General features: G+C 49.8%; 1 protein-coding gene across 4 annotated transcripts in view; it reads right to left on the bottom strand.

Annotated features, from left to right (window-relative positions):
- The window catches only part of elmo1 (engulfment and cell motility 1 (ced-12 homolog, C. elegans)), a 282334-nt gene that overhangs the window by 204153 nt on the left and 50982 nt on the right, over positions 1-27199 (bottom strand). For 3 of the 4 annotated variants that reach the window (XM_068001271.1, XM_068001264.1, XM_068001276.1), the window contains 5 exons: positions 25705-25745; positions 20967-21039; positions 12628-12678; positions 8542-8711; positions 1589-1624 (listed from right to left, as the gene is read on the bottom strand). In XM_068001271.1, the coding sequence (XP_067857372.1) occupies positions 1589-1624; positions 8542-8711; positions 12628-12678; positions 20967-21039; positions 25705-25745 (371 nt within the window). The remainder of the gene's footprint in view (positions 1-1588; positions 1625-8541; positions 8712-12627; positions 12679-20966; positions 21040-25704; positions 25746-27199) is intronic. The other variant, XM_068001286.1, reaches the window with a different exon arrangement.

Genomic DNA, 27199 nt, shown 5'->3' with positions numbered 1-27199 from the left:
CAGACGCTGCGATAACGGATGAACGGACACCCCGCAACAATCGCCAGACAGGAGGGTTCCCTCCCAGTCGGGGAACACTTCAGCAGTCAAGGACATTCAGCCACCGACCTTCGGGTAAGCGTACTCCAAGGCGGCCTTCGAGACACACGACAACGCAAAATCGTCGAGCAGAAATTGATAGCCAAGTTCCACACCCATGAGAACGGCCTCAACCAGGATCTTGGGTTCATGTCACGCTACACGTAACCCCACCAGCGAACAAAAGTTATCTGTTTTTAATATAACGGGTCATTTGCTATCTTTCTCTTCCTTCCGGATGTTTCTATGTTTCTGCCTCTCTCTCTCTCTGTTTTTTTTTTGGTTGTTTGTATATTCAGTGGCCCTGTCGGTAACACCTCTCTGTCTGAACACTTTGATTGCCTTGGCAACGGGCAGTTGGAAAGATTATCTGTAATCACCAGGTATTGTTCTGTGATTTATAAATGCGAAAGGTTCGAGGATTTCATTTCCACAACATTCACCTGAGGAAGGAGGAAACCTCCGAAAGCTTGTGATTTTCAAATAAAATTGTTGGACTATAACTTGGTGTTGTAAAATTGTTTACAAACATTCAAGGCATGATTAAGGCTCTTGAATGCAAAATGTAACCACGCAATATCCCCCTCCCCAGTAACCACATTCCAGGAGTCCTTTCACTTAAGTTGAAGATTGCCGTAACTCACTGGCACCAGTTAGGCACCTTAAGACTTAATAAAAGAATGATCATAACTCAGCATTACCCACGAGATCCTCTGTGTGCTTTTACGGTAGGCTTACTGTAGCATTAAGGCCAGAACTGCATTAAAAGCAACAACTAGAGCAAATTTTACAAGTTGTGATTTTGATTACATGTGATCGTGAAAGAGCAAATAAACCTATTGGCTCAGCAAGAAAAGCAGCTCATTACATCAACACATTAAGAACCACATGGGCCTCATTACACAGACCAGCTTGTTCCTTCCTGTCTCCGTTCCAGAAAGGCTCGTGGAATGTGGTCAAACCAGGACTGAAGCCTGTCTGGAGACTGGTAGAGAAGCAAAGCACTACAGGTTTGAATCTTCTGCCCAGAATCGCACTCATAATTTAATCAACGTAGTTTCTTTTTTTTTGCCTGTTACTAATTCAGAATGCTGCATTTTATATATTAAAAAAAAAAGTTTGCTGTTTCTGGCAAGGGTTTACAGCTCAACCATTTCACGAAACAAGTAGCATGTATCGGCCAGCGAGTGACTTTAACATTTTAGTTAGTATGCTTTTGGGTCAGGTGCAATCTTCACCTGATTCTGGATTCTTGCATTAGGAACGCAAACCGGCTGGGAAAAGGAGTGCAACAAAAAAAAGGTGCTTTTTAGTGAAGTGAGGAGGAGGAGAAGAAATCACCAAAGTGCCCATTACCACATGCAACACACGAAGCACTGCGCAGAGCAAGAGGCAACACAGATCAACCCATAGAGGAGAGAGAGGGAAGCGTTATTTGAAAGTGTGAGGGCTTGATTTCCGACCATGCAGTGAGAGAGTACACAAAGTGACGGTCCGATTGGATTCTTACCAGGGCTTCATAATCTTCTGTAGTTTCTGATAGCGTCTGCAAAAATTTAAAAACTTTCACATATTACACAGTTCTTCAAAAAAAAACTTACACAGAGTGGCATTAGGCCAGCTTGTACCTTCAATTTTTCCGTGCCTCTGTTTCAGAAAGGCTCGTGAGTTGACGTTACATCTTAAACGCAAGCCAAAAAAAAAAATTTTAAAAGGCAAAATGATTTCCATCCAACTGGGGCAGGAGTAGTATTCCCACCCACTCAAACTGATCTGATATGATATGAACAGGTAAACACCTCAATTCATTGACACTGCGTCTACAGAATCTATATTACTTTACTAATAATCAATCACACAATTGCCTTGTGGCTGGAAGAAGCTGCTTCAAATCCTAGCCCAGATTGGAGTCTGCATTCAGGCTCTGCCTCACAGAGTGAGCTGCTGAACACGTCCTGGTTTTCGGGCGCTGCGTCACACAGCCGGGCAGCGTCTCCCTGAAGGTGGGGGGGGGAGAAAATTGACAGGAGTCCACTTTGTGTAATTCTCCGGGACGTACTCTTCCCCCCACCTCGCTAGCTGACACACGAGTAGCATTCTTGGGAATTACCGAAAAACCCCCGTCACCAAACTGTCCACTTGACTCGTATCAAGGATGTGTAACTCAATAGGTTATCTAGAAGAAAATATGGAATTAAAATTAAAAATAAGTTACATTTTAAATGCAAGGCATTAAAAAATTTAAACGGCAAAATAATTTCCATCCAACTGGGGGAGTAGTAAAGTATTTCCCCTCAAACTAGTGTGATCTGATCTCAGGCAGGGGCAGCAGTTGGGGCAATGCAATAGGCCTCAGCTCCCTTGGACTAGGAAGGGGAAAAAGCAACCTTGCTTCTTGCTCTAGATTGCTATCCAGTGCCCCCTGCTGGACAGTGCACATATGTGCACTTCAGGTCATGCCTAGATCGGGCATGGTCAAGCCTAGGGTCAAACTCCCATCAACACTCCACAATCTGTCAATCTTCTACTTGAATATTCTGTGCAACTCACTAGTTATTAAAATGTTACTAGCTAATTTGTTTCACAGGGAGAGTCTGGTGTGATTTTTTTTTACAACTGTATCTCCAGACTCACAGTTCTCGCTCCAGCTGTATTGTAGAAATTACAGCGAGTGAGGAGGCCATTCGGCCCGTCACGCTCGTGCCGGTGCTAGCTCTTCAACTGGCGCAGTATACTCGAATCCCATTTCTCTGCCCTTATGAGATCACAGAACATTGTGAAGTGAACTGTACTCTGTTCATCATTCTGGATTGATGTGGCTGACGAGGTCACACACAATGTGACTTGCCCCAAATCAGAAACCATCAATACGTCTCTTTTCTGTCTGTTTGGCTTTACCACCATCACCCCCACCCCTGTTACCGTTTCTGGAAACTAGTGCAATTGTGAATAGCGCACACTAAGGGACAAATGATTTGTTTTACAAACGGTACATGTGTCAGATTTGGGGAGATCTGGATAGGGACTGAATGCCTGAGTCTTTTTATTAAAGAATACTAATTGTTGTTCAAATCAGCCCGAGTCCAGTAACGAAGTTGCCAATCTCCATTAGCCGCCTACCGTTTAACACGCAGGAGAAAGGAACAAGGGAACACAACAGTATTTTAAGGGCCACAAGCGTTTTTAAGAAAATGGGAACGGGAGGGCTGTTTGTTAAATTCCAGTAGCGCTGATCCCTCGATCGCCAGGAACTCGACGATTTAACTCACTCGACTCACGGGAATTGCCTCCCTCTGCACACTTCAGTTTCCAAAACTTGTACAAACTTTCTACATTAACTGTGACTTAGTGCATCTCAGCCTTTGCACATTTCCCATCTATTAGATGGTTAGCAAATACTCTTGGGTTAAGGAAAAAAAAAATCACTAAAAGGGAAGTGTATTTAAAACGTCACAATGTGGTTTCAGCTGCCAGCATCCAAACCTACAATTACAATTAAAATTAACCTTAACCACCTTCCCCCCTTCCAAAACACAAATAGTTCCACTTCTGCCTTACTAAGACGAAAGGGAAGGAAATTACACTGGTTTATTTTGGAAATGTTGTTACTTCTCACTCTGAGCAGAACCTGGTCGTGAGGAAGTCTCAGCAAATCATGTGATCTCATTTCCACTTGTGACTGGATGAGGCCCTTTCATTAGAGGCCCTGGAATAGAACAATTGCTCATTCACTGCTCGGTGTTGGGATAGAAATAAGCACACAAGCTATTCCAGCGAAACCTAGGAGCACAGCTGAAAAAAGGGTGCGGGCAATGAATTACACACACTCTGCGACAGCGGGACACACACTGATGGAGGACAGCATCGAATACAGCACAGAAGGAGGCTATTCGGCCCATCGTGCCTCTGCCGGCTCTTTGAAAGAGCTATCTGATTAGTCCAACTCCCCCCTCCTTTTTTACCATTGCCCTGCAAATTTTTCCTTTTCAAGTATATATCCGATTCCCTTCTGAAAGTTACTATTGAATCTGCTTCCACCACCCTTTCAAGATCAGTGCATTCCAGATCATAACAACTTGTGCAAAAAAAATTCTCCTCATCTCCCCCCACCCCTGGCTTTTTTGCCGATTATCTTAAAGATATGCATACTGCTGCTTCACAATGGAAAACAACCACGAGCCCTCCCCCCAGATTCTACTTGGACGTCTTACAAATAAACCGAAAATAACCCAGTTTTATTTCATTGAGCTGGGCAGAAACTCATTATGAAGAGCAAGTTTGCACTTCTGTTACACACAGCAAATCAATGGGCCAGATTTTGCTGTCAAAATAACAGTGAGACCAATGGCACTCGCCGTTATTTATGCGTAAATGGTGCAGCAACTTCAGGCGAGGAGCAGATGCGCGGTTAAACGTCAATATCCAAAAGTTGTTGTCCGAGTTGCGCCGCTCCCCTGTTAGCTTCACGAAGACGGCATCTCGCTGTCTGCCTCACCATTGAAACGTATTAAATGGAATGAAGTTGCTGTATTTGCACGGTAGATACAAACTAAACCCGCCACAGATATTTAGGGCTAATAATTACAAGCCTAAGTACCCTTTTAATGACATGATAATTGTTAATTACTGCCAATCAACCTCTCTGGCACCGAAAATTAACTATTACAAGTGTGGAGTCTCATTTCTTCAGGTTTTGAATCCTCCGGAGAGATTTTTAAAATGTCAAAATCTTACTTTTCCTTTCCGTCTCTTTTTTCTCTCTCTCTTAATCCAAACCTTCTTTCCCTCTCTTTCTGCACCTGTTTTGACGTGGAATTCACCCACTAATTTACGCTTCTTTCTCAGTCCTTGCGCTGTTTATTTCTCAATCCTTCAGTCTTATGGGTTAAGGAGATGCACAGTTGCTTGTCCTGTTCACTCAGGTCCCAGATGCCATGTTTCCCTCGCAACACCATTAAAAGCTTGCACTTTCTGCAACTTTGTGGGCAAAATGTTTTTGAGCTGAAGGGTGCAGGGGCAAGTCTAACCAACGGCAAACACCGTTAGATGCCCTGCTTCAGCAAGATCTGGCCCTAAATTTTTATTTAAAAGAGTTACATCCCTCTCCTCCACAATTACCAAAAAGGAAACAAAAGACAAAAAGTCAAAACTGAGCACACAGAAACTCTCTTGCAGTGTCACTGACACCTCAAGTCCTCGACAATTCAGCTTTATCCGTGGATTTAACACACTGCAATCCTGCCAACACTGATGTCTGTCCGTAGTTTACCCGCAACGAACTCGTCACAAAGATCAAGGCAGCAGTCACACTGGTGCACCAACATTTTACACTACTGCAACAGGTCCTGTACACCGCTCCACCCGTGTGAAGTTCTTCAGCCGCCAGGCTAATCAAGGGGAGCACCAAACAGAGGTAAGATGGGTTATGTCTCTCTGTGCTTCAAGTCCTGATATTGCTGCTGATACCAACTCCCATTACAAGTCCAGATATTTCTCCAGATAGCCACTCTCATTACGAGTCCTGGTATTGCTCTGATAAGCACTCCCATTACAAGTCCTAATAGTGATCCTGATCAGCATTCCCATTACAAGCCCTGATATTGCTCCTGATAAGCACTCCCATTACAAGTCCTGATATTTTTCCTGATCACTCCCATTACAAGTCCTGATATTGCCCCTGATACTATTATAAGTCCTGACCCCCACTCCCATTAATGTCATGATATTTTTCCTGATCACTCCCATTACAAGACCTGATATTGCTCCTGATAAGCACTCCCATTACAATTTCTGATATCGCTCCTGACAATGACTCCCATTACAAGTCCTGATATCGCTCCTGATACCCACTCCCATTACAAATCCTGAAACTGCTGATGCCCCCTCCCATCTCTTTATGTATGTGTGTCTGTGTTTGTGCTGGGAGGTTAAGAGAAAGCCAGGTCAGAGGACAAGACGATGGGCTGAACATATCTAAAGCCCATGACAACAGGGTTGTGGCAGCCTGATCACCCGGCAGGGAGATTACCTGCTCAGCCTCTCATCCAGGAGGTTCAATGAAAGAACAAGTATTTTTAAAATGGGCATTACAAAAAAATTCTTGAAAACCCTCCACATTTTTTCACCACTCCTCTGAAGACAAGTATCTGCAAATCTAGGAGACTCAGGCAGCAGAAAAGGGTCCTCCAACATGCTATCTCCTAGTGGCGCAGGGACGAAACTTTTTTTTATTTTGCTTCTTAGACAGAGGGCGAGGTAGCTTCCAACTACACACCTCAACACCCGTCCTCACGCGACTTGACAGGCAGTGCACAGTAGCATGGATATCACAGAGTGATGCAAAATGAAACAGGCCCACTGGCTTGGAACTAAATGCCAAGAAGGAAGAGTGCGCAATGGTTGGCGATTAGGCGGAGGTGATGGGGAGAAGTGCACACACTGGTCTCCTGGAACATACGTCATCCACCATGTACTCAGTACCTTCCCTCGCCAATGCAGATCTTGTTTAAGGACTCCAACAGGCCTCGGCATTAGTCTAACTCAGCACGAGCATGTTTACATAGCAGTTTGTGAGGGAAATTTAAAACACATTTTTTCCCCCTCTCCCCTCCACAAAATTGGTTTCTGTTATCTCCACAGATTAGTTTGGCGGCTTAACAGAGACAGCGGGCCCAAAACTAGAATCTCCAGACCAAAAGAGATTTCACTGCGCTCTCTGTCAGAAGACGCTGATTCACTGACGGATTGGATCAGTGGATTGACCCTGTGATTAAAATGCAGCACCTGCAACATTCATATACAGCACAAAAAACACTTCAGCTTCCCCCCACACAAAAGCAGACAGCATTGTGAACTCAAGTACTTAATGCACCTGGTCCTTCTTTATAATCGGGCTTTTAATTAATTATTATAATTATAATGAACAGTTATAATTTAATTATTAAAAAAATGAACAGTTAAAAGAGTGCTATTATTCATTAGTCAACTGTTTTTGTTTGCGGCTGGAAGTGATTTTAGTAAACAAGATCTCCTCCTTTTCCACTCCCACTTGGTTGATTTCCAATTCTGTCTTGATTATTTTGATCTTATTTTCTGTGCCTTTCTTTTTAAGGTGTATTTTTGGAGGCCTGAGCATGTTAACAGCTCTCACGTGGTTAGAACTCTACTCTTGTGAAGATTATTTAAACCAGAAGTGCTGCCATTAGCTGGACTGTGGATTTTAACACTGGGTGACAGGATCTGCTGCCGCACACTCACTGGCTGACTGCTCAGACCGACTAGAGATGACCTGCAACTAACCCTATGTCGCAAAAGCAATTCAGCAGCTGCTGCCTGTTGGAAAAAGAACACCAGACCTACCCGGTAGAAAATAAGAAATAGGAGCAGGAGTAGGCCATACGGCCCCTCGAGACTACTCTGCCATCCAATAAGATCATGGCCGACATTCGACCTCAACTCCACTTTCCCGCCTGATTCCCTTATCCTTGATTCCCTTAGTGTCCAAAAATCTATCGATCTCAGCCTTGAATATACTCAACTACTCAGCATCCACAGCCCTCTGGGGTAGAGAATTCCAAAGATTCACAGCCCTCTGAGCGAAGAAATTTTTCCTCATCTCAGTCCTAAATGTCCGACCCCTTATCCTGAGACTATGCCCCCTAGTTCTTGACCCACCAGCCAGGGGGAACATCCTCTCAGCATCTACCCTGTCAAGCCCTCTCAGAACCTTATATGTTTCAATGAGATCACCTCTCATTCTTCTAGACTCCAGAGAACATAGGCCCATTCAATCTCTCCTCATAGGACAACCCTCTTATCCCAGGAATTAATCTAGTGAACCTTCCTTGCACCACCTCCAAAGGCAAGTATATCTTTCCTTAGGTAAGGAGACCAAAACTGTACACAGTACTCCAAGTGTGGTTTCACCAAAGCCCTGTACAATTGTAGCAAGACTTCCTTACTCTTGTACTCCAACCCCCTTTGCAATAAAGGCCGACATGCCATTTGCCTTCCTAATTGCCTGCTGCACCTGCATGTTAACTTTTTGTGTTTCGTGTACAAGGACATTCAATTCTCTCTGAACACCAACATTTAATACTTTCTCACCATTTAAAAAATATTCTGTTTTTCTATTCTTCCTACCAAAGTGAATAACCTCACATTTCCCCACATTATACTCCATCTGCCACCTTCTTGCCCACTCACTTAACCTGTCGATGTCCCTTTGCAGACTCTCTGTGTCCTCCTCACAGCTTATTTTCCCACCTACCTTTGTATCGTCAGCAAACTTGGATACATTACACTCGGTCCCTTCATCTAAATCATTGATATATAGATTGTAAATAGCTGAGGCCCAAGCACCGATCCTTGTGGCACCCCACTAGTTATAGTCTGCCAACCTGAGAATGACCCGTTTATCCCTACTCTCTGCTTTCTGTCCGTTAACCAATCCTCTATACTTACTCAGTGCCACTTTCCACCATCTGAGTTAGGAGGGAGATGCCATCCAGGTTGATGAACTCCTGGGCAAAGGTAATGTCGCGGGAATGACTAGCCAAGTCTTTCAGTGCCTCTAACTTGGCATCCATGCTGGAAGACTGGATCCTTTCATGGAGTGCCTGTGCAGTCTGCGTCTAGATAAAAGACACAAGCCAAAAAAAAATGGTAGAAAACATACATGCTCCTTCTGGATGAACTGGATCCGAAATGGGCCACAGTTCCACAGAAACCAGCAGCCTCCCAGTACCCAATTCCAGTGGCCGTTAATCACAGCCATGAACACAGAGGGTCGTCAGATTATTCGACAGTGGGGACATCACAGCTGAGCTCGAACCCATCCTCACCAGAGCATCACGCGCACCCGCACTACCCTGCATGGGTGATTGGGGTGGGACCCCTGGGTGATATTGACTGGGGGGGAACCCTGGGTGATATTGATTGGGGAGTGGGGGGGGGAGACCCTGGGTGATAATGATTGGGGGAGGGGGGACCCTGGGTGATATTGATTGAGGGGGGGGTGGGGGGGAACCTTAGGTGATATTGATTGGGGGGGGGGGGGAACCAAGGGTGATATGCTTCCCGCTAGCTCGGATGGCCACCGACTGTCCAATGGAAAACGCGATGGGGGAACAGCACTTAAAAGGAAGGATGCGCACGGCAGGGAGTAAAACGAGCACACAGAACCAGGAGATATGGGCACGGGTGGGGAATGGGAAACGGGCATGGGTGGGGAATGGGAAACGGGCACGGGTGGGGAATGGGAAACGGGCACGGGTGGGGAATGGGAAACGGGCACGGGTGGGGAATGGGAAACGGGCACGGGTGGGGAATGGGAAACGGGCACGGGTGGGGAATGGGAAACGGGCACGGGTGGGGAATGGGAAACGGGCACGGGTGGGGAATGGGAAACGGGCACGGGTGGGGAATGGGAAACGGGCACGGGTGGGGAATGGGAAACGGGCACGGGTGGGGAATGGGAAACGGGCACGGGTGGGGAATGGGAAACGGGCACGGGTGGGGAATGGGAAACGGGCACGGGTGGGGAATGGGAAACGGGCACGGGTGGGGAAAGGGAAACAGGCACGGGTGGGGAAAGGGAAACGGGCACGGGTGAAATGGAAACGGGGAGGGGGGAGGGGAGGGAATGGGAAAGGGAAACAGCCCACTCCCGTGCAACCAGTTTAAATTTACTGAATGGAAAAATGTCTATTTTTTCATCCTCCAAAATTGCCAGGCAACCACTTGAGTCTGGACTGCCCAGTTCAAAATCAGACGTGTGGTCACCCTACCCCTGGGCGAGGAGCATTGAGGCGAATTGTAGTACCCCTCCATCGTCCTCAGTGTGAGCTTGGCTCAGTGGCAGCACTCTCACCTCTGAGTCAGAGAGTTGTGGGGTCAAGTCCCACTCCAGAGACTTGAGCACAAAATCTAGGCTGACACTCCAGTGCAGTGCTGAGGGAGCGCTGCACTGTCAGAGATGCCGTCTTTCGGATGAGGCGTTAAACCGAGGCCCTGTCAAGTGGGTGCAAAAGATCCCACAGCACTATTCGAAGAGGAGGGGAGTTCTTTTGGTGTCCTGATCAATATTTGTCCCTCAACCAACATCACTACAAACAGGTGTAACTTGACTTTGATGGCATTCGCTGTTTGTGGGATCTTGTATGCAAATTGCCAGCACATCAGTGACTGCATTTCAAAAGTAATTAGCTGGCTGTGAAGTGCTTTGGGATGCCCCGAAGCAGTATATAAATCTAAGCTCCTTCCTTCAGCTGACTTGGCACAGGCTGTGCATTGAATCTGACTCAGCGCTAACCGTATGGTGTATTAAACCAATCAGTAATAGGGATGGGAGAGAGAGGAGCTTTGTAATCATTTAATATATTATAATAAATCAATCATGATATTAAGTAATATGTTGCAGGCCTGCATTAAAATGACAAATCTTCCAAGAGACCTGAGCTTATCATGTAAAAGATTTAGAAATTAATGGGCCTGAAGTGGCATTGCTCATGGGACGGTGGATGTTGCTTTATAAGGACAGGACTGCAACGTCACATGATGGAGTATTGTTCTGCTGCTAAGTTGGGACTCTGTCTTTTTATGGCCACAAGTTCCAATTGCTTTAAATCGGCGGACCCAGAGATCGATCGCAGGGCCCCCCCCCCGGGATCGATCGCAGGGCCCCCCCCCGGATCGATCGCAGGGCCCCCCCGGGATCGATCGCAGGGCCCCCCCCCCCCCCCGGATCGATCGCAGGGGCCCCCCCCCCGGATCGATCGCAGGGCCCCCCCCCCCGGGATCGATCGCAGGGCCCCCCCCCCGGGATCGATCGCAGGGCCCCCCCCCCGGGATCGATCGCAGGGCCCCCCCCCCCCCCCGGGATCGATCGCAGGGGCCCCCCCCGGGATCGATCGCAGGGCCCCCCCCCGGGATCGATCGCAGGGCCCCCCCCCCCGGGATCGATCGCAGGGCCCCCCCCCCCCCCCCCCCGGGATCGATCGCAGGCCCCCCCCCGGGATCGATCGCAGGGCCCCCCCCCCGGGATCGATCGGAGGGTCTCCCGAGATCGATTGTTGAAAGTTGGCAGGTGGTTTCACAAAATCCTGACATCCTCAGGGTCAGAAAAAACAGCAGAAAATGACTGGCTTTCCCTTCCTTAAAGATTGCTTTTGCATCTCTTAAAAAGTGTGACCCTTCAAGCATGATGGACTGAAAAGATTTTAAAAGACAGATACTGCCGAGCATCATGCTGTTTCATATCCCCTTCTACCCACTTAAGTTCTCCTTTCTTCTGAATTCACCTCACCAGTGTCAGATGAAGAAGTGGGCAGCCTCTGCCACTCCATAAGTGGAACAGGTACAGCGGAAGTGCTTCGCTCCTCCTCTGTGCTGGTCTCAAGATCACAGCCGAGGGTAAGGAGTGGCCCGGATCTTGCCACTCCATGGCAATGCACTGGAGCAACAGTGTACAGCAGCGCTGTGTGTCAGCTGTGGCTCAGTGGTAGCAATCGAGTCAGAAGGTCCTGGGTTCAAGTCCCACTCCAGGGACTTGAGCACACAATCCAGGCTGACACTCCCCCAGTGCAGTACTGAGGGAGGGCTGCACTGTCGGAGGTGCCGTCTTTCAGATGAGACGTTAAACCGAGGCCCTGTCTGCCCTTTCAGGTGGACACAAAAGATCCCACAGCACGTCCCAAATCGCTTTACAGCCAATGAACTACTGTTGAAGTGTAGTCGGCTGCAATGGCTTCTCCAATTCTGGCCTCTTGCGCATCCCCGATTTTAATCGCTCTGCCATTGGCGGCCGTGCCGTCAGCTGCCTTGGCCCTAAGCTCTGGAATTCCCTCCCTAAACCTCTCCGCCTCTCTTCCCCTATAAGACCCTCCTTAAAACCTACCTCTGTGACCAAGCTTTGTCCTAATATCTCCTTATGTGGCTTGGTGTCAAATTGCATTTGATAACGCTCCTGGGAAGCGCCTCGGGACTATGTTAAAGGTGCTATATAAATGCAAGTTGTTGTTGTTGTAATGTAGGAAACACAGCAACCGATTTGCGCCCAGCAAGGTCCCACAAACAGCAATGTGGTAATGACCAGACAATCTGTTTTAGTGACGTTGGTTGAGAGATAAATATTGGCCAGGACACTGCCAGAACTCCCCTGCTCTTCTTCGAATAGTGCCATGGGATCTTTTATGTCCACCTGAGAGGGCAGATATGGCCTCAGCTTAATGCACTGGAGTGTCAGTCCAGATTTTGTGCTCAAGTCCCTGGAGTGGGACTTGAACCCACAACCTTCTGACTCAGAGGCGAGAGTGCTGCCCACTGAGCCACAGCTGACACGTGTCCCTTTATCACGGGTACTGAAAGCTGCAACACCAGCTCAGTTGTCGCACTCAGTTTTTGAAAGGCTGACCGGTAACTTACCTATCACAATCCGAATGATCCCAAAGGTTAATTAGGCTGAAAGTGTCGTACCACTGAAAGTAAAAACTGCATTAAAATAAACAACTAGGGTCAAAAAGAAGTGTGAACGTCACATAAACTACTTACTGGAGATGCTGCCAATCGAAGGATCGCTCCGTTTTTTATTTCATTACGGTTCTAGAGGGGAGGAAAGAATCCACCAGTTACGTAGAGTTGGGTTTATTTTATATCACAACTATGAGTGTTATTAAAGGGGAAATAAACTAATTAATTAATACAATAGTGCTTTAGCAGTCTTATTCTAGATTTTCCACTTCCATATAGACACAGAGAGAAAAAACCCACATCTATGTAGGTATTGGTTGAGCAAAGAATCGATAATGGACTCTTAAAATAATGGCCCAGAATTTGCTGGGACAATAACGATGACTTTAATGCGCTCGCTGTTATTAGTGTGTAAATCGTCCAGCAATACTCTCCACTTGCCTGGATGAGTGCAGCTCCAATAACACTCAAGAAGCTGAACACCATCCAGGACAAAGCAGTCCACTTCATTGGCACCACATCCACCATCTTAAACATTCACTCCCTTCACCACCGGCGCACTGTGGCTGCAGTGTGTACCATCCATAGGATGCACTGCAGCAACTCGCCAAGGCTTCTTCGACAGCACCTCCCAAACCCGCGACCTCTACCACCTAGAAGGACAAGGGCAGCAGGCACATGGGAACAACACCACCTGCACATTCCCCTCCAAGTCACACACCATCCCGACTTGGAAATATATCGCCGTTCCTTCATCGTCACTGGGTCAAAATCCTGGAACTCCCTTCCTAACAGCACTGTGGGAGAACCTTCACCACACGGACTGCAGCGGTTCAAGAAGGCGGCTCACCACCACCTTCTCAAGAGCAATTAGGGATGGGCAATAAATGCCGGCCTCGCCAGCGACGCCCACATCCCATGAACGAATAAAAAAAAATTGTGGCGAGGAAGAGATACACCGTGAGTTGCGAACAGTCACGAATTACTGGACGATTTGCGTCGTTCCGTCATTAGCCTCGCGAGAACGGGAGCTCGCCCTCAACCTCCCCGTGAGTTTCAAGAAATTGTTCGATTTGCCCCCGGGCTGGTATTTCACAGGGCAAAAGGACCCTGTTAATGGAGTGATTTATGTTCCTGCAATGCCACTCAACCTCTCCGGCCCAGAAAGGGAACTACTGAAACTCTGGAGTCTCACTCCTGCAGGTAGTAAATTGTTCCTAGAGGTGTTTTAAATTTTAAAATGTTTTCTTACTTTTCCTTTCTGTCTCTTTTTTTTGAATCTCTCTTAATCCAATCTTTCTTCACCCCCCCCTCTCTATTTCTCTTCCTGTATCTAATTTGACTCCAATTCACACTATTTCCTTCTCCGTCGTTCGCTCAGTCACTTTCTCTATCCTTAAATCCCACTGGTTAAGGAGACAGGCTGTTGGTCCCGTCGTTCACCAAGGTCCCAGACGCCCCGTTCCCCTCGCCGTGATCAGCTCGCACTCCCAGCAATTTGCAGCACAAAAAAAATTTCGAGCCGAAGGGTGAGGGAAAAAAAAATCCAACTAATGGGGCACCCCATGAGATGCCCCACTCCAGAAAATTCTGGGCCAGGCACATAAAAGGATCAAAATTTGTGTAATGTACTGTTCACACCACCAGGTGGCAACTTCAGCCTTTATATAATGAGAGGTTGGAACAGTCCCTTCAATAAAGCAAGATTTTCAGCTGCACCATAAATAATGAAAAACAAACTAATGAAAACTCCCTTCATACGCTCAATATTAAAATTAATTATACCGTACAGTCATATTGGTGTTTACAGTTCTTCTGATTCCACAGTGGGAAGGTCGAAGCAGCTGTCTTTGGCCCCGACAATGATTCCACCCTCCCCTCCGAGGCCACTGCCTCAGGCTGAATGAACCAAGGCAGCCGGCTCGACCCTGGGCTGAGTTTCAGACCCCGTGCCCTTGCCTTCGCAAAGACCACCACCTCCTGCCTGCCCCCCTCAGCCCAGACCCCTTCGTCACCTCCACACTCATCGAGGTTTCCTCAACGGCCTCCCGATCTTATCCCGCCATAAACTCTGCTGCACATATCCCGTCCCACTCGCCCACCACCCCTGCCCTTGCTGACCCAAAGGGGCCCCCCCCCCCCCCCCGAATACCTTCAATTTAAAATCCTTGCCCTCTCTCCATGGCCTCTCCCCGTCCTATCTCTGCAACCTCCTCTGGCCCTTTACCCCCCCCACACCAAAGCTCTCTGTTCCCCTGTCTCTGGCCTTTTGGGCATCCCAACCTCCCTTCGCTCCAACATGGATGGCGGAGTCTTCAACCGCCAGGCTCCGACTCTGCCGGAATTCCTTCCTTAAACCTCTCCGCCATTCTCTTCTCCTTTAAAAACCTCCTCAAATAACCATCTCTTCGCCCAAGCTTCAGGTCACGCCCTCCTAACCTCTCCTCTTGGCTCGGCTTCTGTCTTTCTGTTAAAGGCACTCTACAAATTAAAGTTATTGTTACTGGTGAAGAAGTGAGATGTAAATTTGCATTAAATGATGAACAATATATTTAATGAATGGGGCCAGAAAAATAATTATTGATTTGAAGAAACTTTTGTAAACAAGGGGCCATAAATATAAGATAGTCACTAATAAATCCAATAGGGAATTCAGGAGAAACTACTTTACCCAGAGAGTGGTTGGAATGTGGAACTTGCTACCACAAGGAGTAGTTGAGGCGACCAGCATAGATGCATTAAAGGGGAAGCTAGATAAACACGAGGGAGAAAGGAATAGAAGGATATGTTGATGAGTTAGATGAAGGAGGCTCGTGTGGAGCATAAACACCAGCATAGACCAGTTGGGCCTAATGGCCTGTTTCTGTGCTGTAAATTCTATGTAATTAGAAACCATAGAAAAGATACAGCACAGAAGGGGGCCATTCAGCCCATCGTGTCCGCGGCGGCTCAAAGAACAACCAGGTGCCCATTCTAATCCCACCTTCCAGCACCCGGTCCGTAGCCCTGCAGCTTACAGCACTTTAGGTGCAGGTCCAGGTACTTTTTAAAAGAGTTGAGGGTCCCTGCCTCTACCACCAATTCGGGCAGCGAATTCCACACACCCACCATCCTCTGGGTAAAAAAGTTTTTCCTCATGTCCCCTCCAATCCTTCCGCCAATCAGCTTAAATCTATGTCCTCTAGTTCTTGAACTCTCCGCTAGGGGAAACAGGTACTTCCTGTCTACTCTATTTAGGCCCCTCATAATTTTGTACACCTCAATCAAGTCTCCCCTCAGCCTCCTCTGCTCCAAGGAAAACAACCCCAGCCTATCCAATCTCTCCTCGCAATTTTCAAGCCCTGGCAACATTCTTGTAAATGTTCTCTGCACTCTCTCCAGAGCAATTACGTCATTCCTGTAATGTGGTGACCAGAACTGCGCACAATACTCCAGCTGTGGCCTTACCAGCGTTTTATACAGTTCCATCATTACATCCTTGCTTTTGTATTCTATACCTCGGCTAATAACGGAGAGCATTCCGTATGCCTTCTTCACAACCTTATCTACCTGTACTGCCACCTTCAGGGACTTGTGCTCATGCACTCCAAGGTCTCTCACTTCCTCTACCCCTCTAAATATATTCCCGTTTACTGCATATTCCCTTTTACTGTTTGCCCTCCCTAAGTGCATTACCTCACACTTCTCCGGGTTGAACTCCATTTGCCACTTTTCCGCCCACTCCACCAACCCATTGATATCTTCTTGGAGTCTACAGCTATCTTCTTCACTATCAACTATACGGCCAATTTTTGTGTCGTCTGCAAATTTGCCAATTATGCCCCCTACATTCAAATCATTAATATATACCACAAACAGCAAGGGACCCAACACTGAGCCCTGTGGCACACCACTGGAAACGGATTTCCATTCGCAAAGACATCCATCGACTTTTACCCATTGTTTCCTGTCACTGAGCCAATTTTGGATCCAATTCACCACATTTCCGCTTTTACCTTTCTGACCAGTCTGTCATGTGGGACCTTGTCAAATGCCTTACTAAAATCCATGTAGACAACATCCACTGCACTACCCTCATCAATCCTCCTTGTCACTTCCTCAAAGAATTCAATCAGATTTGTAAGGTATGACCTTCCCTAAACAAATCCATGCTGACCATCCCTGATTAAACCATGCCTTTCCAAGTGACAGTTCATCCCATCTCTCAGTATTGATTCTAATAGTTTGCCCACCACCGAGGTAAGACTGACCGGCCTATAATTGTTTGGCCTTTCCCTCGTACCCTTTTTAAACAATGGTACTATGTTTGCAGTCTTCTAGTCCTCCGGTACCTCCCCTGTATCTAGTGAGGATTGGAAAATGATCCTCAGAGCATCCGCTATTTCCACCCTGGCTTCCTTCAATAGCCTAGGAAACAATCCATCCGGCCCTGGTGACTTATCAACTTTCAAGGATTCCAATCCCTCTAGTACTTCCTCTCTCGTTATGTTTACCTTATCCAATATTTCACACCTCTCCTCTTTAACTACTATGTCCGGATCATCCCTTTCCTTTGTGAATACGGAGACAAAATATTCATTTAAAACCCTACCCACATCCTCTGCTTCTACACACAAGTTACCCTGATCATCCCTGATAGGTCCCACCTTTTCCTTAGCCATCCTCTTCTTAATGTACTGATAAAACATCTTGGAGTTTTCTTTAGTCTTACAAGCTAATATTTTTTTCATGCCCTGTCTTTGCTTTCCTTATTTCCTTTTTTACATCATCCCTGTACTTTCTATACTCCTCTAGGCTTTCTGCAGTATTTAGTTTTGTGTGACAGTCATAAGTAACTCCTCAGTATTACTGGAAGTCATGCAAATGGACACTAAGGGAATCAAGGGATATGGGGATCGGGCGGGAAAATGGATTTGAGGTAGAAGATCAGCCATGATCATATTGAACGGCGGAGCAGGCTCGAGGGGCCATATGGCCTACTCCTGCTCCTATTTCTTTATGTTCTTATGTAAATGAAGTAAAGATGGAAGCACCTGATTAGGACGCCAAACAGCCTGTGTGTCTCAGTTTAAATTCTGAACTTGTAATCAAATTTGTTCCTCTATTTTACAATACATTTTTTTCAGATGAATAATTATTTTTCTGGCCCTCTTCGTTATTTTGTTCATCATTTAATGCAAATTAAATCTTCAGCGCAACATTTCTTGAAGTTCATCTTTTCACCACCGGAGGGTAGCCGTAAGCTAGGTATACATTCAGAGTAAAAACTGCACCCAGAGGTTGTCACCTTAAAATTACACAGAGGATTTTTAACGGAATGACTGTGAGATATAACTTTTAATCCCAAGAGCGATCACATTAAGTCGCAGGTGAGCTCAACGGATAAATTTAACTCGCCAGTTCATTGGTGAGTCAACGATTTGCATTTACAAACAGGCCTTTAATGCAGTAAAACATCGCAGTGTGTTTCACAAAAGAGGAACTGACACCAAGGACTGGAAACAAAGTTTTAACAAGAGGCATTTAAGGGTACAGGGAGGGGGGGGGGGGGGGGTGGGGGTGTAAAATAGAGGGCATGGGGAGGGAGTTGCAGAGAGTGGGGCTGAGGCAGCTGAAGGGGAAGGAGGGGGGCACAGGGCACAGCTAGAGGACCAGAAGCCACATGCTGGGGCGCAGTGAACTTCTTTCAGCGCACGGGTTCTCTGGTGCAAATTGCCAGGAGGCGCACGAGCTTTGACGCTGGTAAGAAAAGTCCCAGTATCCGGATTGCTGCTCGAAATGGGGGCTGTCAATGGGTGGGGTGAGGATGACGCTGCTGATAGTGAGGGAGTGAGGAAGAGGCCCGAGCGAGTGGATCCAGCGAGGGACTGGAGGGAGAGAAACCAGCCCCACCACAACCATGGTCCCCAAACATCGCTGAGAGAGCGGCTGACAGTCCCAATGGAAATCTTCTCTGCGCTAAACAGAGTTGTCAATTTTGAGGGCGAGCTTGCTGTGAGCTGCAGTGCCCCCACCGCCGCAGAGCCCCCACCGCCGCGCACGGCCGCAGAGCCCCCACCGCCGCGAATGGCCGCAGAGCCCCCACCGCCGCGCACGGCCGCAGTGCCCCCACCGCCGCGCACGGCCGCAGTGCCCCCACCGCCGCGCACGGCCGCAGTGCCCCCACCGCCGCAGTGCCCCCACGGCCGCGCACGGCCGCAGTGCCCCCACCGCCGCGCACGGCCGCAGTGCCCCCACCGCCGCAGTGCCCCCACGGCCGCGCACGGCCGCGGTGCCCCCACGGCCGCGCACGGCCGCAGTGCCCCCACTGGTGCCTGGTTAAAATCGACCAACTCAGGCGGGACCAAGCCGTGACCCTGTACACTTTCCAAACTGAGATTTCAGGAGCTCCACTGTTAACTGAACCCACAGGGCGTTGGGGCTTCGGATAACATTAAAAAAAGTTTTGTCTAAATCAGAGGCAGACAAAGAAACTGCTGGATGTGAAGGGAGGAATCAGGCAAAATAGATCCAGTCCAGTCATTTCAATGACTTGCAGAATAAATAAACGGCCGATTCAGGGAAAGAACGAGTGGTGTAAATGTGCAACGAATGGATCTGTCGACAAGGCAACTAAAGAACAGAGTGCGCTGAGAGACAGACACACTGTACAATGTGTGACAATTACAGTGTCAGCCGATATTTAACAGTACATTTTAATTTTCCCGCTCTCTCAGCCCTTCACCGCTCCATGAAAAAGGCAGCTGAGTCACTTGTTCCCAGATCTCTGCCAGAGCTGCTGTTAGAGAGCTCTGGGCTAGATTTACCAACCATTCATAGTTAGAGACTGTCAGCTGAAATTAAAGCTCATGAAATTGAATGCAAATTATTGACCTGGTTAGGAGATTGGTTAGGCGCTAGGGGGCAGAGAGTAAGGATAATGGATATGTACTCGAGTTGGAAGGAAGTGACTAGTGGTGTCCCACAAGGATCTGTGCTGGGGTCTCAACTATTCACTATATTAATAACTTAGATAACACAATAAAGAGCCATATATTCAAGTTTGTTGATGACACAAAGATTGGTGCCATAGTAAATAGTGTAGACAGGGGCACAAAATTACAAAGAGGCACTGATAGGTTAAGTGAGTGGGCAAAACTGTGGCAGATGGATTTCAACGCATGTAAGTATGAGGTCGTCCATTTTGGACAAATAAATGGATCGATCAGAGTATTTTTTAAATGGTGAAAAGCTCAGATCAGTGGAGGTCCAAAGAGATTTCGGGGTCCTCGTACACAGATCACTAAAATGTAATGGTCAAGTATAAAAAATAATCAAAAAGGCTAATGGAATGTTAGCCTTTATATCTGGAGGGCTAGAATATAAAGGGGAGGAAGTTTTGCTACAGCTATACAAAGCCCTGGTTACACCACATCTGGAGTACTGTGTACAGTTCTGGGCACCGCACCTTAGAAAGGATATATTGGCCTTGGACTGGGTGCAGTGTAGATTCACCAGAATGTTACCAGGGCTCTAAGGGTTAGATTATGAGGTGAGATTACATAAACAAGGCTTGTATTCCCTGGAATATAGAGGGTTACGGGGTGATTTGATTGAGGTTTTTAGGATTTTGAAAGAAACTGATGGGATAGATAGAGAGAAACTTTTTCCGCTGGTGGGGGAGTCTAGGACAAGGGGACATAACCTTAAAATCAGAGCCAGGCCATTCGGGGGAGAAGTTAGGAAACACTTTATAATGCAAAGGGTGGTAGAAGTGTGAAGCTCTCTCCCACTAAAAGCAGTAGATACTAGCTCAATTAATAATTTTAAACCTGAGATCGATAGATTTTTGCGAGCCAAGGGAAATGGAATCAAGGCGGGCAAATGGGGTTAGGATTCAGATCAGCCATGATCTCACTGAATGGCAGAACAGGCTTGAGGGACTGAATGGCCTACTACTGTTCCAATGATCCTAAATGGGTGGCAAATCTCACCCAGAACCCCCCAATTCCTCGTCACCGCACTCCTATAACCTCCTCCCGCCCGATGCTGGATGGCTTGATTTGTGCCAATAGCAAAACTCAGATCTGCAAACCACAAGCTCAAAATCTGTACTGTGCCCTTGCACTTGCACACTCACTCACTCACTCTCTGCTTCTCTCTCCTCCACCCCCCCCCCCCGCAATCACGTGCCTCACGGACCCTGCACTCTTCCCGCATATTGTGCTTTTGCACTGAATGGCACTATATATATTTTTAAAAGCCCTGCAACCCTCCTATTAGCATCTCAAATCTCTTCTTTCAATTGTAATGGTTATTAAGAATCATTTAGCACTAAGGAATGCAGACATTTTGACATGGCAGAACAAAAATACACGCACGCACAGCACACAAGCATTTTACACTGGCACGCACAGCACACACGCCCACAGCAGAATTACCTTCTCTGTGATGTAAAAGTTTGTGCTATCCGCATACTGCAGGGCATAGTTTTCAGGGATTGGTAGAGACCAGCTTGATTTAATAAGGAGAGAAAAGATTAATTTCCTTTTACATTACAGGTTACAAATTTGCAGCCTTACAGCAGTAATACGAATGAGTGTCAGTCATACAGCTGTTACTTATTCAAAACATCACCCACATAAAACTTGGCCTTTCCCCCCCCTCCTTAATTATCCCGCTCCTCCTCCCGCAACCCCCCCCCCCCCCACCACACAGGAGACACGAGCATTCACCATCCAATTCTACGGTGCGCTGGTAAGCCTCTGGCACCTTGCCCAAATGGCCATTCTTCACGTGTCAGCCCAGACGGTGAGCCTCGGCAGGCTATTGAACTGCAGAGGGCATCGCATAGGAGCCAGATCGTGTCCTCGCCTGACATTCATACACCGGCTCAGATCCGGAGCAGGAACTGCAGCTGACTTTTCACCACCACCCCGCCCACCCCAACCCCAGAGCAGGAACACGAAGGCTGGCTGAAGCACCTTGACCACTGCCCCTGGCGACGATCAGCTGCCTCAGCACAGGATGGAGATAGGATCCAGACCGCCCGAGTCCGCTCGGCTCCGCACCACACTGACCAACCGAGCCAACAGAAAATGAACTTTTAACACGTAATCAGTCCAAAGAATGTTGACTGCTCCCTTTATCAGTACTGAGAATCTTGCTGTACAGTGACAACAGTCTGTTCTTCAGATTTCCAGTGACCCCGAGCACATAATCTAGGCTGACACTCCAGTTCAGTACTGAGGGAGTGCTGCACAGTTGGAGGTGCCGACTTTCGGATGAGACATTAAACCGGGGCCCCGTCTGCCCTCTCAGGTGGATGTGAAAGATCCCGTGACACTAGTTCATGGAAGAGCTGGGGAGTTCTCCCCGGTGTCCTGGCCAATATTTACCCCTCAACCAACATCAATAAAAAACAGATTATCTGGTAATTATTTCATTACTGTTTGTGGGACCTTGCTGTGCGCAAATTGGCTGCTGCATCTCCTACATTGCAACAGTGATTACACTTCAAAAATACTTCATTGGCTGTAAAGTGCGTTGGGATGTCCTGAGGTTGTGGAAGGCGCTGTATAAATGCAAGTCCTCTCTTTCACCTCATCTCACTGGGCCGACTTAAGCTTCAATCTAATTATACAACATCTGGGGCCAAGTGACCAATCACAGGATAAAAAAAACTCATCATGTGACTATTGCATAATCGCCTATAAACTGCAGCTTTGGAAAATTAAAGAACGGCATCACAGTGAGATTTGGCAATAAGTTGGCTTTAAATGGCCTTTAAAGATGTGTTGGCCGTACATTACTTCCAAAACTGAACCTGCTATTGACAAAAGTAGAAGTTCATTGCTAAAGTTTTGATACATTAACTTAAAGAAATTTCCCCGGTTGTAAGTATATCTCCCCTCTGTCCAGAAACTACAATCAAGTAGAGTTCTCGTATCAATAACGAGCTCATCCCAATTTCTCTGATCCACTTTCCTTCATTGTCAATGTGCTTTCATAAAAAAAAAACATCTCCATTAGAACCCAGCATCCTTGGCTTCTCATTGACCTCCATTTAATAGTATATATATTCCCCACCGCCCCCCCCCTCCGCCCCTGGCCACAAGGCACACGTATTTCTCCAAAACAATGCCAGCAATCTGTTCCCAGGCCTCACAAGAGAAGCTTGGGTCTCATGCTTCCTCCCTCACTGTGATAGGCACCCAGTCACTCCCCATGGCCTCTCCCCCCAGTCACTCGCCACGGCCTCCCCCCTCTCCTTGTCACTCCCAGCGGCCTCCCCCCTCCCCAAAGTCACTCCCCGCGGCCTCCCCCCCTCCCCGAAGTCACTCCCCGCGGCCTGCCCCCCCCACCGTCACTCCCTGCGGCCACCCCACTCCAGTCACTCCCTGCGGCCTCCCCCACTTCCCCTCCAGTCACTCCCTGCGGCCTCCCCCCTTCCCCTCCGGTCGCTCCCTGCGGCCTCCCCCCCTTCCCCTCCAGTCACTCCCTGCGGCCTCCCCCCCTTCCCCTCCAGTCACTCCCTGCGGCCTCCCCCACTTCCCCTCCAGTCACTCCCTGCGGCCTCCCCCCCCCCCCCCCTTCCCCTCCAGTCACACCCTGCGGCCTCCCCCACTTCCCCTCCAGTCGCTCCCTGCGGCCTCCCCCCCTTCCCCTCCAGTCACTCCCTGCGGCCTCCCCCCCCCCCCCCTTCCCCTCCAGTCGCTCCCTGCGGCCTCCCCCCCTTCCCCTCCAGTCACTCCCTGCGGCCTCCCCCCCCCCCCCCCCTTCCCCTCCAGTCACTCCCTGCGGCCTCCCCCACTTCCCCTCCAGTCGCTCCCTGCGGCCTCCCCCCCTTCCCCTCCAGTCACTCCCTGCGGCCTCCCCCCCCCCCCCCCCCCTTCCCCTCCAGTCACTCCCTGCGGCCTCCCCCACTTCCCCTCCAGTCACTCCCTGCGGCCTCCCCCCCTTCCCCTCCAGTCACTCCCTGCGGCCTCCCCCACTTCCCCTCCAGTCACTCCCTGCGGCCTCCCCCCCTTCCCCTCCAGTCACTCCCTGCGGCCTCCCCCCCCCCCCCCCTTCCCCTCCAGTCGCTCCCTGCGGCCTCCCCCCCTCCCCTCCGGTCACTCCCTGCGGCCTCCCCCACTTCCCCTCCGGTCACTCCCTGCGGCCTCCCCCCCTTCCCCTCCAGTCACTCCCTGCGGCCTCCCCCCCTTCCCCTCCAGTCACTCCCTGCGGCCTCCCCCACTTCCCCTCCAGTCACTCCCTGCGGCCTCCCCCCCCCCCCCCTTCCCCTCCAGTCGCTCCCTGCGGCCTCCCCCACTTCCCCTCCAGTCGCTCCCTGCGGCCTCCCCCCCTTCCCCTCCAGTCACTCCCTGCGGCCTCCCCCCCCCCCCCCCCCCTTCCCCTCCAGTCACTCCCTGCGGCCTCCCCCACTTCCCCTCCGGTCACTCCCTGCGGCCTCCCCCCCCCCCCCCCTTCCCCTCCAGTCACTCCCTGCGGCCTCCCCCACTTCCCCTCCAGTCGCTCCCTGCGGCCTCCCCCCCTTCCCCTCCGGTCGCTCCCTGCGGCCTCCCCCCCTTCCCCTCCAGTCACTCCCTGCGGCCTCCCCCCCTTCCCCTCCAGTCACTCCCTGCGGCCTCCCCCACTTCCCCTCCAGTCACTCCCTGCGGCCTCCCCCCCCCCCCCCCCTTCCCCTCCAGTCACACCCTGCGGCCTCCCCCACTTCCCCTCCAGTCGCTCCCTGCGGCCTCCCCCACTTCCCCTCCAGTCGCTCCCTGCGGCCTCCCCCCCTTCCCCTCCGGTCGCTCCCTGCGGCCTCCCCCCCTTCCCCTCCAGTCACTCCCTGCGGCCTCCCCCCCTTCCCCTCCAGTCACTCCCTGCGGCCTCCCCCACTTCCCCTCCAGTCACTCCCTGCGGCCTCCCCCCCCCCCCCTTCCCCTCCAGTCGCTCCCTGCGGCCTCCCCCCCTTCCCCTCCAGTCACTCCCTGCGGCCTCCCCCCCCCCCCCCCCTTCCCCTCCAGTCACTCCCTGCGGCCTCCCCCACTTCCCCTCCAGTCGCTCCCTGCGGCCTCCCCCCCCCCCCCCCCCTTCCCCTCCAGTCACTCCCTGCGGCCTCCCCCACTTCCCCTCCAGTCACTCCCTGCGGCCTCCCCCCCCCCCCCCCCTTCCCCTCCAGTCACTCCCTGCGGCCTCCCCCACTTCCCCTCCAGTCACTCCCTGCGGCCTCCCCCCCTTCCCCTCCAGTCACTCCCTGCGGCCTCCCCCACTTCCCCTCCAGTCACTCCCTGCGGCCTCCCCCCCTTCCCCTCCAGTCACTCCCTGCGGCCTCCCCCCTTCCCCTCCAGTCACTCCCTGCGGCCTCCCCCCTTCCCCTCCAGTCACTCCCTGCGGCCTCCCCCCTTCCCCTCCGGTCACTCCCTGCGGCCTCCCCCACTTCCCCTCCGGTCACTCCCTGCGGCCTCCCCCACTTCCCCTCCGGTCGCTCCCTGCGGCCTCCCCCACTTCCCCTCCGGTCGCTCCCTGCGGCCTCCCCCACTTCCCCTCCAGTCACTCCCTGCGGCCTCCCCCCTTCCCCTCCAGTCACTCCCTGCGGCCTCCCCCCTTCCCCTCCAGTCACTCCCTGCGGCCTCCCCCCTTCCCCTCCAGTCACTCCCTGCGGCCTCCCCCCTTCCCCTCCGGTCACTCCCTGCGGCCTCCCCCACTTCCCCTCCGGTCGCTCCCTGCGGCCTCCCCCACTTCCCCTCCGGTCGCTCCCTGCGGCCTCCCCCCTTCCCCTCCGGTCGCTCCCTGCGGCCTCCCCCCTTCCCCTCCAGTCACTCCCTGCGGCCTCCCCCCTTCCCCTCCAGTCACTCCCTGCGGCCTCCCCCCCTTCCCCTCCAGTCACTCCCTGCGGCCTCCCCCCCTTCCCCTCCAGTCACTCCCTGCGGCCTCCCCCCTCTCCTAGTCACAGCCAAGATAATCATGCGAGGGAATCACAAGTGTGAAGCCTGGGCTTCCTCCTCTGTGGCAAACTAAAAGAAGAAGATCAATGGGTGGGCTGGGCGGCCACATCTCTGCTTTAATGCTGCGGGCTGACCTCTCAAGTTACAACAGGCCATCTCCCTCATCACAGCCAAGCTATCTTCTATGAGCAAAGAATGGACTCTGATCTACAAACATTGAAGTTCATGTCACAGAGACACTTACCCATCGCAGACTTCCCGTATGATTGAGGCCAAGGGCTTTTTCTGCAATAATAATGAAAAACAAATTCGTGTATTTTTTATTTAAAAATGGACATTTCTGAAGCGTCACGGTACACGGAGCTTCCCGAGAATACTAAACTCTCTGGCAGTTCTTTTTTCCCAATCCGCACCCCCCTCCCCTCCAACGCCAATGACTCTCGTGGTTGTTTAATCATCTTAAACAGTAGTGTCTGGGCATACGGCACAAACACAAACACACACACTCACACTCACACCATTTCAGTCAGTCAGGCTGGGGGATGGGGAGGACAGAGACTACCATCAAACACAGGCACTGATCCAGTTTGAGATGTCAGCATTAGCTTGTTTGCCCCGTTCTTTTGAAAGAGTCATAAGTCTAGGGTAGCAGCCAACCACGGATATGTGGCAGATTCCTTGGCACTCTGGATCATGGGCCCCTGGCCAACTCCCTCTATTTGTCCTTGTTGTTATGTTTCAGATTTGGCCCGTTCAACCCTCAGATGGGCTGAATCCAAGCCAACGTGAACATTCGTTCCTTGCATGGCACGAATGTTGGCACCAAATCTGTATCGTCAGAATCTTTTATTCTGTTATTTTAACATTGTAAATCAATATGACACACAATGTAAGCCATGGCAAAGGACTTCATCAATGTAAGTGGCTTTTACCAGACTTGATTTACAGGCCACCGCCTAATTTGCTTATGTAAATCAGATCTAAATCGCATCGTATGCCCAGCAAATTATCTTTGGCTAGCAGATTATCCTAACAGATTATACTCTCCAAGTTTCAGGAATGATGGAACACAAAGTTTTAAATAGTTTCCAATGTTTTCTATACTGTGGTGGTGAGATTCCAAGAGGAGCTTCTGGACATATCTCCAGGGCTCCCCCATGTACCTCCTTCCTGTGGGAGAGGAGAGGAATTCAGGACAGAACAAAGGGAGAAAGTAACTTTTGAAAATAAAACATCTCGTGGTAATGTTGATACCAGTTTTTTTTCCCCCCCCCCCCAACATGTTGCATAAGTTTTTGTTTGATAAAAAGTAAAGTTGGTAATGTGTATTTCGTGTTGTAACCCATCGCCCACCTGCCAAACCAACACTAGCTGGTACAAATCGTACCTTCACTCAGTATGTAACTAGGCTACCAAGCTAATAAACTGAAAGCTGAATGCATATTCTACTGCTTCTGATTCACCAAAAAGACTTCTACAGAAAGAGTCCTTAAGGATAACATCAGGCCAGTGTACCACAGCCAGACCAACTGGTCGCATGATAGTTCAATCATGTGACCTCCTGGACTGGTTTCGATCGCCTGAGGAGGTCAGAGAGGAATTTTCCAGAGTATTTTTTCCGTTATTGGCTCTGGGTTTTTTTTTGCCTCTCCCAGGAGCTTACATGGTGACGGGGGGTGGTGCGATAGGAAGTGTCTAGTCATGATGCATCATGAGTGTGGGACAGGTTTGATGGACCA

This window comes from Heptranchias perlo, chromosome 2, assembly GCF_035084215.1.
Source record: "Heptranchias perlo isolate sHepPer1 chromosome 2, sHepPer1.hap1, whole genome shotgun sequence".
NCBI lineage: Eukaryota > Metazoa > Chordata > Chondrichthyes > Hexanchiformes > Hexanchidae > Heptranchias > Heptranchias perlo.
This window is presented reverse-complemented; position numbering and strand designations above follow the sequence as displayed.